The 14482-nt window shown below is 52.3% G+C and overlaps 5 protein-coding genes across 5 annotated transcripts; 3 read left to right on the top strand and 2 right to left on the bottom strand.

Moving 5' to 3' along the window:
* Window positions 1–48: 48 nt before the first annotated feature.
* EDD37DRAFT_667196 (uncharacterized protein) lies at window positions 49–808 on the top strand. The gene is made up of 3 exons (XM_062819293.1): window positions 49–90; window positions 201–385; window positions 455–808. Exons 2-3 carry the CDS (start codon window positions 255–257, stop codon window positions 702–704), a joined length of 381 nt encoding a protein of 126 aa, XP_062668235.1. The 5' UTR covers window positions 49–90; window positions 201–254; the 3' UTR covers window positions 705–808.
* A 693-nt stretch (window positions 809–1501) lies between these two features.
* EDD37DRAFT_634807 (uncharacterized protein) lies at window positions 1502–2473 on the top strand. Its single transcript, XM_062816871.1, has 2 exons — window positions 1502–1831; window positions 1887–2473. Exons 1-2 carry the CDS (start codon window positions 1683–1685, stop codon window positions 2194–2196), a joined length of 459 nt encoding a protein of 152 aa, XP_062668234.1. The 5' UTR covers window positions 1502–1682; the 3' UTR covers window positions 2197–2473.
* Window positions 2474–2639: 166 nt separating this feature from the next.
* EDD37DRAFT_469853 (uncharacterized protein) lies at window positions 2640–5154 on the top strand. Its single transcript, XM_062813089.1, has 2 exons — window positions 2640–2844; window positions 2900–5154. The coding sequence occupies exons 1-2, from the start codon at window positions 2693–2695 to the stop codon at window positions 5001–5003; spliced, it is 2256 nt and encodes a 751-aa protein (XP_062668233.1). The 5' UTR covers window positions 2640–2692; the 3' UTR covers window positions 5004–5154.
* EDD37DRAFT_651627 (HAD-superfamily subfamily IIA hydrolase) lies at window positions 5118–6421 on the bottom strand (the record flags this gene model as incomplete). Its single annotated transcript, XM_062818370.1, has 2 exons — window positions 5118–6201; window positions 6264–6421. The coding sequence occupies 2 exons, from the start codon at window positions 6419–6421 to the stop codon at window positions 5118–5120; spliced, it is 1242 nt and encodes a 413-aa protein (XP_062668232.1).
* Window positions 6422–6446: 25 nt separating this feature from the next.
* Window positions 6447–14433, bottom strand: EDD37DRAFT_695820 (uncharacterized protein). Its single transcript, XM_062820122.1, has 4 exons — window positions 13880–14433; window positions 13436–13831; window positions 9390–13381; window positions 6447–9330 (listed from the first exon to the last, which is right to left on the bottom strand). Exons 1-4 carry the CDS (start codon window positions 14228–14230, stop codon window positions 6786–6788), a joined length of 7284 nt encoding a protein of 2427 aa, XP_062668231.1. The 5' UTR covers window positions 14231–14433; the 3' UTR covers window positions 6447–6785.
* Window positions 14434–14482: the final 49 nt, after the last annotated feature.

Below are 14482 nucleotides of genomic sequence, written 5' to 3'. Positions count from 1 at the left end.
CTTGAGGGAGGCATATTAACAGTCTTCCTCTCTCATCCTTTGATTCCTCTTCTTCCACCTTACAGTCTTTTTCGAAACACCCAAACACTGGTATGACTGAGCCCCATCCTATATTCCCTTTGTACCGCTTGTCTCCCTACTTGGCTTTTTCAATTCTTCAAAACTCAGGACACAGTTCACACTGACTAACCCTCGATCAGGACAACTAATCACTATCGTTCAATAAATCCAAATCCAAACCTAATTCAGCAACCATGGCGCCGCGCGGAGACGTGTCAGACGACTTCAACTTCATCATGACTTGTGTCAAGCATCTGGGGGGCGACTTCAAACCAAACCTCGAGAAAGTGGCCGAAGACGTCGGTGCTAAGAGTGGTAACGCATGGTAAGGGACTGTCTTTTCCATACGTCTTGCAGCAATGCCTTTTTGCACCTATACTGATAGCAGATCTAGCTACCACCGTCTTTGGCGTATTAAGAAGGACTGGGGTCTGGCCGGTAACAGCAACAAAGCTGGTGTACCAAAGTCATCCCCTGGCCTGAAGCGCAAAGCAGCAGCACCAGCCAAGAAAGCTAATGGCGAGGAGAATGGCAGTGAGGAACTGAGCCCGAAGAAGAAGCCACGTAACAGCAAGGCACAAGCTGCAGAGGCGATCAAGAAGGAGGCAGACGTGGAAGCGGAAGAGGAAGACGCCGGGAAATGACGAGAGCCTTGGTGGCAGTGTAGAAGATAGATGATGACTGGAGACCTAGAAGACTGGGTCCCAACATGACGGCCGAGTTGAAGCATCTCTTGACATAACCATGATGCGCATTGGAACGAAAGACAGATTGAAAGGTCATCAAACATGAACACAAGAATGATATTGAGCTTGCCTTGACTTTGCCAAAACTGTCTCCTTTCTTTGCATCAAACAATGACCGCCTAAAAGGTCTTCTCCTTCACGACTTCCTGCAGAGGACCGGCTCACACTGTTGCTGAAAGCCACGTTCTTTTCATTCCGCGAAATCGTTCCCAAGCATAAACAGGTCATGACTATTTATTCAGATTATGCTCCTCTCACAAAGGAGCGGCGGCAGTGCTACCAATATGGCATCAAGGGCTTTTTGTCCACGTTGGTCCTTTGGTCGCACGTGATATTCCAGACTGTTCGCATTGTTCTGGCCTTCTGAAATGCGTCCAGATGGTCAGCTTCAGGGAAGTGAGGTCACGTGGTTCCAGCCTCGCCCCTATTCAGCGAGCCTCGCCGAGCGGATGTTCACATAACACCCTGCAGAAGGGACATCGATAAGCCTCACGATAATTAAAAGCTGGATACAGGGGTTGAGGAGGAGTTTCATAGTGTAGTCAGGCTTTTCATGTTCTAAAAAAGCCGAAGGAAGGGTCTTTCCAGGCGAGCATGCAAGTACTTTCACGATCCTGAAATTCAGTGTAAAGCAGGACGACAGAATGGAAGCTCAGTTTCACTTCACATTTGAAGAACTTCCATGCAGCCAGCGCGCGACACTAACCAGCAAGGCTCGGCAAAGTGATAAATTCGACCTTCCATCCTACTTTCGTACTCTCCCACAAACATATCTTCCCCCAGCTGGTGAGATCGTTAGACTATTGTTTCCTTCCAGCAGTCTGCTCTAACACTGTTCTCTTACTCGAAAAACAATCTTCTTCTCCCCTGCTCACCATGCCACCCAAAGCAGCCAAGTCTGCTAACGGCGAGTCTACCGATCCAAACTTCGCGTTCGTCCTCAGCGCACTTCGGCATGCGGGTGAAATCAAGATGAACTGGGACAAAGTTGCGGAGGACAATGGCATCGGATACGGAAAGAATGCGTTCGTTCAATCATTCCAAATACTGTTCGAGACTTACTAAATATTGCAATTCCAGGTCGTCCAAGTTTAAGACCGTCGTCAAGAAGCAGGGTTTCAAATTCGAAGGCAACATCATCACTCCGCTGGATGATACACCTGCTCCTGCCCGCACTCTCCCTGCTATGGTCGCCTCCAAATCTACTGCGCCGCGCAAGCGTAAGGTCACAACCAAGAAGGAAGATGGCGATGATGCCGAGGAGGAGTCAAAGACGGTTACCAAGCGCAAGAAGGCTGCACCAAAGTCCGCTCCCAAGGGTAAGGAAGAGGAAGAAGAGGTCGAGGCGGAGGACGATGATGAAGACGTGAAGGAGGAAGACGATATTTAAGATCTCATCTTCTTGCTTCGAGTCCAACACGTTCTCGACGACGTTGATAGAAGTCATCGGAACCGGCAATGAACTTAGACGACTATGGTGGTTAACAAAGGTTTCATGGCGAACAGAAGGTCAGAGATCGGAGGATCTGCACATGAAGCTTAGTGTGCTGATGATTAGTTGGTGACATAAAGATGTCCAACCGACCTGCCTCGGGGTGTGATAGCATGAATTGGCACACTTTAATAGCATCGATTGAGTGATACCACAAAGGGCATACAAAAGATACGCTGCTCGAATGAAAGTTGTTTCTCACACCATCGTTTTCTAACCCATTGCTTCCCTGGAAGTAATTAATAGGGGTCCTCGGCATGCTCCGTCCGGCGCGGCATTGACGATCGCCGCTAACATAATTAAGCTTAAAGATGCCTGGGTTGGAGATTTTCTCCGCATGCGACAAAATTTCTGGCTGCGTCCGTCCTACACACCACGGCACGACTGCGACAAGATGCCTGGCTTCAGAGGTTCGCACAGAGGCGGGAGGCCTGCTGGGAGAGGCCGTGGAAGCGGTCGTGGAAACGGACGTGGTAGAGGTCGGGGTCGTGGTGGTCACACAACACAGAACCGAGATGCCTTCAGGGCTTCGCGGCTAAAAGAAGAGTGAGTTGAGTTGCAGTACGCCCGAAGAAAATGTTCACTTGTCTAACGCTTACAGGGACGATGACGATGATGCACAGAATGATGCAGTGTCCGCAGACGAAGGCGGTGAGGTGGAAGGAGACGATGTCGAAGGCGAAGAAGACATTCAATCCGCCAGCGAAGACGAGGCTCCTGCAGCAGATTCCTACGCCACACTCCTGCAATCGCTCAATGCAGCCAGAGACACAGATGAACCTGCTCGAAAAAAGAGAAGGATTGCAAAAAATCAGACGCGGAGAGAAGCTGTATTGGACGAGGGACACACACAAGAAGACTCGGGTGCAGACCAACAACACCAGGGTGCTGAAGCGGAGGATCAGCTGGAAGTGCTGGACGAAGAGATCGAAGAGGAGGGAGAGCATACCGACGTAGCCCCAGCGGATGCGGACTCGGAAGATGAGGGTGAACTTCTCAAAGACCCTTTCGAGAAACACTATTCTGCCGTGGCGGAAGAAGATCTCAAGAATGCCGCTAAACAAGTCGACGAAAAAGAATGGCAGACACAAACCGCAACATTGGACAATGACGTCCGAAAAACAACCATGTCGCTGACAGGTAGTTCTGCTCTCACTACCTCAGTGAAGAGCGTAAAGGAGCTATCCCTGAAACGCAGACTTACTGAGACCGGCACGAGACTCGCGGCATCCCTGACCGTGGAAGAGAAAAGTCTGGCCGGCGCCGTGTTCAATTACTCCGACATCATTTACGGAAATCGCAGCATCAGAAACTCGAGCCGGCTTCGCGATCTGTCCTGCCTACACGCCTTGAACCATGTGTTCAAGACACGGGACCGCGTTCTCAAGAACAATGAGAAGCTTCGCACACAGTCCAATGCAGACACTCTAGATCTGCGAGATCAAGGCTTCACCCGGCCGAAAGTCCTCATCGTCGTCCCCACGAAACAAGCATGTGTCCGCTTCGTCGACAGTATCGTCAAACTCAGCGAGCCAGAACAGCAAGAAAACAAAGCCCGTTTCCTCGAGACATATTCTCACGAAGATCCAGACGAGTGGCAAGACAAGCCTGAGGACTTTCGGCAACTATTCGGCGGCAACCACGAGGAAGACTTCCGAGTCGGATTGAAATTCACGAGGAAAACCATCAAATACTTCTCCGGCTTCTACAACTCAGACATCATCTTCGGCTCTCCGCTGGGGCTGATGCGCACGATCACCACAGGCGGTGGAACAAGCAAGAACGACAAAAAGAAAGCTCACGACGCGGACTTCTTGTCATCCATTGAAGTCGTGATCGTGGACCACGCCAACGCCCTACAAATGCAAAACTGGCAGCACGTCGACTATGTCTTTTCCCAACTCAATCTACTACCCAAGGACTCGCACGGCTGCGACTTCTCGCGCGTGCGCCACTGGTCCCTCGACGGCCAGGCAAAGTACTTGCGCCAAACCATCATCTTCTCTGAGTTTTTGACGCCCGAGATCAACGCCCTCGCATCAGGTCATATGTTCAATGTCGCAGGTCGCGCCAAGTTCCAGCCCATATACCCTGGCGCCATGCTCTCCGTGTCGTCGGTCCTCCCGAGCAGCGTCTCACAGACATTTCTGAGAGTTCCGTCACCCAACCCGCTCGCCGATGCGGACGCGCGGTTCAAGTTCTTCACCACGACCATCCTGCCGAACTTGGTGCGCGACTCGCGACGAAACAATGGCATACTGCTCTATGCGACGAGTTACGCTGATTTCGTTCGTCTACGGAATCACCTTTCGACATCGCCGGACGCGACGAGTCTCTCCTTCGGATCCGTGTCAGAGTACACGCCTAAGCGGGACGTGTTGCGTGCGCGCTCGCACTTCTTGTCCGGTCGCCACGCTTTGCTCTTGTACTCGGAGCGCGCGCACCATCATTTCCGGTACCGCTTGAAAGGGGTGAAGAAGATTTTCTTCTACTCTGTCCCTGAGAACCCCAGTTTCTGGACCGAGAATATCGCGTTATTGGGAATCGGAGAGCCAGGCGGACATGCTAATGCTAATCTCAAAAGTGCTGCCGTAAGGGCGCTGTTCTCGAAGTGGGATGCCTTGAAGCTGGAGCGTATCGTTGGCACGGAGAGGGTGGGCAGACTGATCCATGATCGCGCGGGAGATACATTCAACTTCGTGTAGCTAATATTTTGTAGATGTTGGGCAATTGTGCAGACAGGTCGTCTTCTGTGTCTCATGATATATGTACCCCATCCGTCTATTCCATTCCAATCCAGGTCGTAAGGCAAGCTATAGTTATTCCAAGCTCTCATGCCAATTGCTATCTTTCAACGCGTACTGGACAGCAGCCTTGACGTCGTCGACAATCGCACGAGGTTCATGATTAGGTCGGTGTCCCTCTCGATCCTGAAATACTCCCGTGCGCGTCAACAGACTCACCCATTCGACCTTGTGAGGCGATACGTAGCTATTGGCGCCTTTAATGTCGCTCTCGGGATTGTCGCCCACCATGTATACTTTCTTCAGCGGCGGGGCTTTTTCGTGGAAAAGTTCGTCGCGGTGTCGGATCAATTGCTTCTCGGCGAACTGGTACGTCAATCGGTACGGTTTGCCGATGACCTTCATATACAATCTTGGAGTTGGGTGGTTCTTGCTGGACGTCAGAGCCTGCCATAGTCCACCGACTGCTGCGCAGAAACCGCCCTGTCCGAGCCGCGAGAGATGGTAATCGGCTGCCCACAGGAGATCCGGGTTGGAAAAGTACAACCGCGGTTGGCCATCCTGGAGAAACCCGCTGTTGGGCAGCGACGTGTCGCCGTTTTTGGATGAGACGGTGCCCATGATGCCTCGGTGGGATAGCATGACGTCCATGATCACTTGTAGATCTAGACCCCAGTCGCGCGCGTCGTTGTACACGAATACCGCGTCGATCTTGAGACTGTCTTTCGGCGAGGATGGGTTGATTGGTTTGGGCAGTGGCCGTGCAAAAGACCGATAGTAGTCCTTGAAGGGTCCGCTGAATGGCGAAATTTCTGGATGAGCCGCGTAGATATCGCCCGGCGTTACGACGTTGGTGAAGCCGTATTTCTCGGCGACGCCCCTGCACCGGCCGCCTTCGCCGCCTACGACCAGGATGCATTTGTCTCGCAAGTTCTCCTCGCCGTGGACCATCTCGGCGAAGGGCGTGTGCGACTGGACGAACATTGAGGTGTCGAGGGATAGGGAGAGCTTCTCGGAGAGGTCTTTGACTCGTTCGGACTCATGTTTGCCGCCGCCATTGGTGAGGAGTATGAAGGGAATGGAGTTGCGTTGTAGGAATTGCAGGGTCGTGGAGGCGTGGAGGATGGGTTTGGCGCTGCGGACGAGGACTCCGTCTATACTGTGACAAGTCGTCAGGAGGAATCCGAGAAGCAAGGTGGGCGGTGTTGGCTGACTACTCACTCAAATGCGAATGCAAAGTCCGGGATGGCCTGCTTGCTGTCTCGCTGGAATGATCTTTTCTGTGGTTGAAGCGGCCGGAAGAAGCCTGGACGGCATGCGCGACATCTCGGAAGAGGAGAAAATGCCCTCGAGCTGGAGCTCAAGCTACTCGTCCTCATCCTCACCACCAGCCATGGGTGGGAAGGTGGGTTGAAGATGCTGCGTTAATATCTCAGCGACGGCCTTATCGATATCGATCGCGCTTCGTGCTATTTTGCTCTGCAGTAGCACCGGCGAAGCAGAGACCCCTCACATGAGGAGGCTGCATTCTCCTTGCACCAGGTGAGAAGACATAACGAAATTGTATGCCATATAGCTTCTGAAGGCGTGAACGAACCACCTTCCAAAGCTAGATACGAGCTTGGTTCGCGATTTGGCTCATTGATATATTTGAATGTCCAATTCCATCCCTATTATGTATCGTTCTCCTCTTGAGGAGTCGAAAAGAAATTACAGAACTTTTACCTCCAATCCGTCTCCCGCTTAAGGCTTGCTGAGTTGCTCCTTGCGGTAAAACATGAAATAGCCAAAGCAGACGCTCAAATTCAATGCAAGCCCAATCCAGAACCAGGCAGTCCAGATCTCTGACACACTCCCGCTGATGTCAGGACTGATAGGACCAGGACCAATCTTGTTCGGTGCGCAGGCTCTTGCCACCATCGTCGCAACAGAACCGAGAACTTGTGCCGTGACTAACGTGAAAGCGACATGAACACGGGTGAGTGTCGCTAGCAGAATCATGCCCAGTCCGACACCTTGGATCGAATCCAGCGTGCCAAGCCACAGCCACAAAGAGCGCGACAACAGTGCCGACGCGGTGTAGCCACCAGCCCAAGGCAAGTAGAGACCAATGTTGCTCGTGCCCCACCAGATCTGAGCCCACCGGGGTGCACCAAGGCCGATGGCAAACAGTGGCAGAATCCAGCTGTGAGATTTCGAGAGAATGGCAAACAGCCACAGGAAGCCTGCCCACACACCAATGAAGAACAACACAACCAGGAGCAAGACCTGCCACGCCTGGGCATGCGAGCTACTCCATAGGAAGGACCAGTTGCGACCGTAAGGCGCGGACAGGAAGAAATTCTGGATGACCACGGTGAAGAAGAACCACAGCACGATCTTGCGACGGGCCAGACTCTTGTAGAAACTAGGCATTCTGCCGGGTGCTTGCCGGTAATAGGTCGGCAGGCCAAACCACATGACCAGGCCGACGGCCCAGAGCAACATGGCAACAGGCAGTGTGATGGCGGTGATCTTCCATGTCGAAGATATCGAGTCACTGGCTGTCTCGAGACCATTCGAGGTGCTTTTGTTGAGGTAAGAGCCCCAGTACCATAGCGCGACGACGTAGATTTGCTGAGTGCCTTGGATCACACAAGCTCGGAAGACCCATGCTTTGACCTGTGCACCGCCTTCGTCACCGAAGTTCAGGGCGAAGAAGATGGAGCCCGAAGAGGACGCTGCCGCGTACATGCCAGTGCCGACGTTTTGAATCCAGCCTCGTCCGCCGGCACTCGAAGCGTAGTGCGCGGTTCCGATCAAGATGAATGCTAAGCCGTAGAAGAAGAATGGTAGCGAAAGGCAGAGCAGCGAGGCAAAGCGCCGGTATAGGAACCACCAACAGAGCGATGTGGCGGCGTAGATGCCGGCGATGGCGTACAGCTTGTCTGCTTTCTGACCGACTTCACCTGTCAACAGGGTGATCTGATACGAGTTGGCCGCGATGATCTGCCCAAAACCCATGAAGAAGGCATACACAGGCCAGTCACCGACGCGTAGCTGCATCCAATTCCTTAGACCGGTAGGTGGTTTGTAGTCCTTTCCGAGCAAGAACTCCTCATTCAGATTGTTCGCGTCCTGCTCCGATGAGCCAGGCTCGCTGGGCGCGTAGCTTGAGGTTGGACGTGACTCACGCGCACCCATAAAGCTTGAGTTGGAGGAAAAGACGTGGTGTCGACCCAATTTGACGTTGCGGAAGGTATCGAACCATTGCTTCTCGGACTTGACAAGGAACTCTTCGATACAGACGTTTCCCTCAGAGTTACTGGCATTGAGATTTTCCAACTTCTTCTCAAAAGCTCGCGCGAACTCGCCTTGGCTGTCAGTGAAGAAAGGATCAACCTGCTGAAGCTTGAAGTCTGTCTTCTCGCCGATGATCGAATTCATCGAAAGTAACGAAGGACTCGCAGATATCCGGTTGTTTGCTTCGGCCATGACTGGTGGCGGTGGGATAAGAAAGCCTGATCCTGGCATAGGAGACGACGGAAGTGAAGGACTACCATCTGGGAGCAGCCTATGGTTTGGCATTGGTGTCAACTCCATGCCGGGAGTTCGAGGAGGTGACAGTGGTTCATCTCCATTCACGGGTACTCTTTCATACCGACCCCGAGTCTGTGAGGGCATGGTGATCGGCTCGTCGGCTTCGTCGTACTCGCTGTCTGATTCTGCCGCCTCGTCCTCGTTATAATGGCTGATCGCTGTGCCAATGCCTGTATCATCCCCTTCAACATCAATCACTGGTGGCAGGATTTGGGGAACGTTAGACTCTAAGCCGTCGTGAGCGTCCCGGGCATTGATGTGGCCAGGACCACGGCGTGATCCGAGAGAAGCCGATCGCGAAAGTCCTGGGCTTGTTCGCTCGGTTGCCTCCTGATTTGGCTCACGGGTTTGGGCGAGACCTCGAAGACGTGCAGTTAGAGAGTGCATGGCGGAGTAACTTGAAGTCCGCGAGTGTGCCAAAGACGGAGTGACTGTGCTTCCTCCAGGCGTCATCCACCCAGCACTGGGCCAGATCATTTCGCCGGCGGCGGAGTGCCGCTTCGTAGCCTCAACCTTGTCATGAATGCGGATAGCTGTCGACTGGAGGATTTCCAGGTCTTCCACCCATTGCGCAACAGGAAAACGTTGCTTGGCTGAGCGGGCTCTCATAAGCGCCCGGACTTCAGTCTTCGAGCTTAATGCCTCGTCGATGGCTTGTCTGAATTGGTGGAGTAAGTGTGTGGTTGTCATCGATTCGACCGTGAACCACCTGAAATGACCATGTTAGTATCAGAACATCATTCCGAAGAGTAAAGGACAAATACATACCAGCCAGGCATTTGTCCTAATCCACCGACTCTAGCACCCACACCAAGCGCACCTTTACGACCAAACTCGACGGCGACCAATCCGAAAGGCTCGTCTCGTGAGGGTATCAACGCAAATTCCGCCCCAGAGAAGATGAATGGCGGGAGTGCAGTGAAGACAGGTTTGGAGAACACTCTGCCCGGATAAAGCTTCATCATCCGGTCCAATTTGAGGGCAGCGAATTTACCGTATAGATCGATGACTGGCCCGATCGTGATAAGTTGCACCTTAGGATTAGACTCGAGAATCGACGGGAAGACGTCCGCAATCAGATCGACACCCTTCTGCATCGACCACCGGCCTACAAAGACGAACAATTCGGCGTCTGGCTTCTGGTCTAGGCCGGCCCATTCTTGTGCCTGACGCTTCAATTCAGGACGCCTCGCCTCGAACTCAGGGTCGATACGGATGTCTGACTCTTTCGGGAGCTGCTTGTCCCATTCGCCAGTGTCTGAAGGATCGGGATTGGGCAGCTTGCCAACCTTTTTCAAGCCCCAGAATATGGGGTATCGGGCGTACGAGCGCTTGCCGTATTTCTTGGACACGCCGACAGCGCCGAAACCTTGCTGGTGCACTCTCAAGATCGAAGCTCCTGCATGAAGCAGGTTGAACACTTCTCCGAACTGGACGTAGCGTTGAACAAGTTCCGTAGAGAGATTGAAGACTGAGCATACCTCCTGGCGTTCCTGCTTCGTCCGCATGGGCCAGAGGCCCTGGAACTCGGCATTATGCAGAGACAAGCATGTAGGTATCGTCCTGGGAAGAAGATACAAAGGAGCGACCGAGCCGTGATAGTCGTTGATGTGGTAGAGGTCAACAGGGAACCGTTTGATGGCCTGAGCGATGCACTGGTTCCATGCCGAATAGTAGATGGCCGAGGACAGGTCGTCCATCCTAGGTGGATATGGCTCAGACTTTGTTTGTTGGCGGAAGACAGGCGAATCGAGCAAGACGTAAGTGATGTTTCGCAGAACGTGGTACTGTACTTGCACCTCGTACGGCTTGCCGAGGATAGTCACCGTCATAGGATCAGCCTCCTTGTCCGCAGGGTAATCCACACCGCCGACACAAGGGACAACCCAGATTAGGTCCTGGTGACCAAGATTCTTGCCCATTAGCTGGGCCATGACACCGAGGCCACCAATTTTGATCTTGATCGCCCAATCTTCGATATCGTACTCCATCGTTGCAATCAAGACGGTGCGGCGCCGTTGTTGGTCGATCACGGTACCTGCTTGCTGCAGGAACTTGGGTTTCCGACTGAATTTCGCCAGAAAGCCAGGCGAGTCTTCCTCGTCTCGGAGCTTCTTGAATTGTTTCTTCAACGCGGCTGGTATCATTCCAGCCTTTTCGGATATGCCAACTTCGTTGAACTTGACTTGGTAGAAGCTTTGCATGAACGACCAGACCCCAAATGCCGCGGTAATGATGGGCACAATCCATAGCAGTATGTATAGGATCAATTGGCTCCACATATTTCCAGACGGTACGAGTTGGAAGCGAAGGGAGCCATCATTGATGACGACCCGCCAACCCAGATGTGGCTTGGGGGGCGGCTGCGTAATGTTCAGGACGACAGATGAAAGTGAAGATGGAGGAAGGCGATCGAGAATAGAGTCTCCATCTGCGTCACCCATCACAATCGTCTCATCTGGCTGGCCGTCCGGGTTGATGCCCCATACGTTGATTTGGGCCAGTGCACCAGAAAGACTCCATTCCGTCATGAAATGGTGTTCCCAGGTAGCGTTACTGGTCAGCGTCATTTGGTTTTTCAAGCCAGCATCATAGCCGTATTGATTGTACGGGCCATTCAGGAAGAGATGAGGAAACCGTCGAGGAGTGTCGGAGTTTAAGTCACTTTCTTGTATGTGGTCGCTGCTGCCAGCCAGACGACTGAAGTACTCGACGCGGACATGGGTACCTTTCCAAGCTTGTACACGAGTGCCAGACCAGGCCTGCTCCTCGATCTGTGATTTTCCACCTTGGTACGGCATCCAAGCAGAGAATGACGAGCCCCAGTTCGTGCTGTACCGCCATTGGTCTGCTCCAGCTGCAGAGTGAGACACGATGAGGGATCCATTCTCGCTCTTAGTGAGCAGACTGGATGAATAATTGGCGCTTCTGGGGAAGACCATAGGATTGTCAGCCTGACCTATTCGGAACAAGAATCTGTCCACGGCATTCGTATGTTGACCCGTCTGGGAAGTCGCGTTTTTGACGGTTATGGCGTGGATTCCATTCGAGACGCCATTGAGCGTGGCTGACCAGGACCACGCCGACAAAATGCTGCCCACGTAAGGCATTGTTCCAGGGGTACTGACATTGCCGCATTTGATGCTGTTCTGATCGATTGTGGGCGTGGTACCAGAATCGGTAGTGGAATTGAAAGTGATGCTATTCGTGACACTGTCGCAATCCATCTCCACAGAAAATTCGAGTTCGATATCGACCGATTCAGTCCCACTTGCGTTGGCGGTGGATTGAAGGCGAATATCGTGTCCAGGGCTGTATTTGGTGATCATGGGCTTGGGACCAACCCAGTCATCAATGGGAACGTAGGCTCGGAAGTCGTACGCAGCCATGTCCAGACTGCTCAAACAACCATTAGGATTTGTTGAACCGTTGATACCCAGTTTGTGGATGCTGTCACTGAGAGTATGCTCATCGTATGGATAGAAGAGATTCTTGACGACAGTACCGGCATCATATGGTGCAATCAAACTCGTAGTATTGAGGTCGGTCGAGTTGTCGTTGCAGTCGAAAGTGTAGGTGGTAGTGGCATTTGCATTCGAGTAAAGGAGCCAGATGGGCAGATTGCCAGCTCCAGTGCCGCTGAGATCCTGGACACCTGGGAAACCTGATCGCATGACGGACCACATACCAGTCTCTGTTGTCACTGTCCCCGACCCAGGATATTGAATTTGCTCGGTCTGGTTTGAGAGTTGCTGCAAGAAAAATCCATCCTGGAGGACTGGAAATTGTTCGCGCAAGATATTCATGTGGTGAATGATGTTTCGTACAGGATGAGAAGGATCTCTATGATCATAGCTTACGGTGTCGTCTTGACAGCCATGTCGTGTGGAATTAAGGGGCATGTTGAAGAACTGAGTGCTGTCGAGGTGATAGCAGCCATGAGTTTGCCATGCAGTCGCGGAAGACATGGCTTGTCGGCCGAAAATGTAGTTGGACGCTGTATTGTCCAGGACATAGAAGGCCTGCTCTTCACCCCATAGGAGCAGTGGCGCGCCAGGCATTTGAATGGTAGTAACAAAGTGGCCGAGAAGTTGCCGATGGACTCCATTGGTAATGGAGGGCCAGCGAAACACGTCTTGATTAGTGACGCCGTACATGTGTCTGGGATCGAAGAGTCCAGTGTTTGGGTTGACGAAATCGTTCGTCATAAGGAAGCTGTTCCACATATCGACCCAGTTGGGTGGTGCGTCGTAGCCAGCCTCAAGATTTCCATCCATGCCAAGGAACCTGGTCAAAGTACGATAGACTGTGTAATGAAAAGCAGCAGCGTCGAGTGCGTTATGCTCTGGATCCCTGAGGAAGTATTTGTCTGCAGAGTTGTTGGTCATGGTCACCGCAGCGGTCAGGTTGTCCGGCTGCATATTTGGCTGTCTACCGCGGCCAAGGTAAAGTGACCCGAACACGTTGCCACCAGTGATTTCGCCCGGTGTGAAGAAGTTTTGCTTGCCAAACCTCCTGGCACACGTACGCATGGCATCGTTCATGGCGCCCATGGCGTCAATGGTACTCTGAGTGGCCTTATCGTAGCGATAACCATCGATGTCCAGATTCGCTATGAGCATGCAGTAGAAGTTTTCCAACTTTTGGCGAACAGGTTCATGCCATTCACGGAGACGGTCTTGAACGGACGCGAACTTGGAGAGTTGACGCCGCCAATCTGGAAAGACACCGAAGGCTTCGGTATCGCCATACTGGTCAAACTATATGTACGATTAGCATTGTCACTCAGCACAACAGAGACTGTTATCACGTACGTCGCTATCATAGCAGCCGACCATCTGGCTGGTGACATCGTCGCCGACAGGGTATCCAGTTTCCAGCCAGAATTTGGGATAGGTACAGGTCTTGTTATAGTCATCGCCGATATTGAAATCGTGATAGTGACGATCTGTCTTCCACTGTACTTGGTGCTCGGCCAGTGTGAATGGAGTCGTGGTGTTGAGGTAATTATCGAACCCGATCAGGTCTCCTAGTGTGGCAAAGGTGTTGTCCAAGACAACATACATATTCCGTGTGTGTATCTCTTGAACAGCTGTGCGCCACATCTCAATGTCGCCGAAATGCTGGTCGAGGATGGAGAGGTCGAGCGGTGAGTATTGATCGTAGCCCCATGGAGTGTTGATGAAAGGAGACCCTGCTATGTAGATGCCCTACAGCAACATTAGTCCAGCCTTGTCGACGATGATAGAACGATGTACCTTGATACCCATGCCCTGGAGATAGTCCAAGGTATCCACCAACCCCAGGAGATCGCCTCCGTGGCGCATCTGGTTTGAGTTGAGGTCATGCTCGTAGGAAGTTCCATTAATGTTATCGTTTGAAGGGTCACCGTTCACAAATCTGTCGAGGAAGAGTGTGTAAAAAGGAAATCTCCAGTTTGAGGGTGATGGCGTATAGTCATGTCCAGACCACTCTCCCCAATAGTCCAGTGGGTTGACAGCTGTCTTGTTCTGATTTAGGTTCCACTGGACGTAAGCAGGATCGTATCTGTATGCATAGGAAATCGTGAAGAGAAGAAATGTACTCAAAATCCAAACATTAGACATCATTGTTAAGCAGCAGAATATAAAACGAGAGACCTGGCGAAAACGACTGACTGAGACAACGAAAGCGAATGTACGCAGCCGCGAGGGTGCAAGATGTTTGTAAGAAAGATTAGACCGTGAAAGAGACGGGACAAGATGGCAAAAGAGAGGATGGCATGAGAAGCAGAAATACGACAGTATCTGGGGGACTTGCCACACCCTCCTGAGTACGGGTGCCCTACCTTCTCGTGTCCAGCGCTGACGCCGCGTGCAGAA

The sequence above is a fragment of the Exophiala viscosa genome (genome assembly GCF_022695815.1).
Source record: "Exophiala viscosa unplaced genomic scaffold EDD37scaffold_8, whole genome shotgun sequence".
NCBI lineage: Eukaryota > Fungi > Ascomycota > Eurotiomycetes > Chaetothyriales > Herpotrichiellaceae > Exophiala > Exophiala viscosa.
Note: the sequence above shows the minus strand (reverse complement) of the source record. Positions and strands in the feature narration are given on the sequence as shown.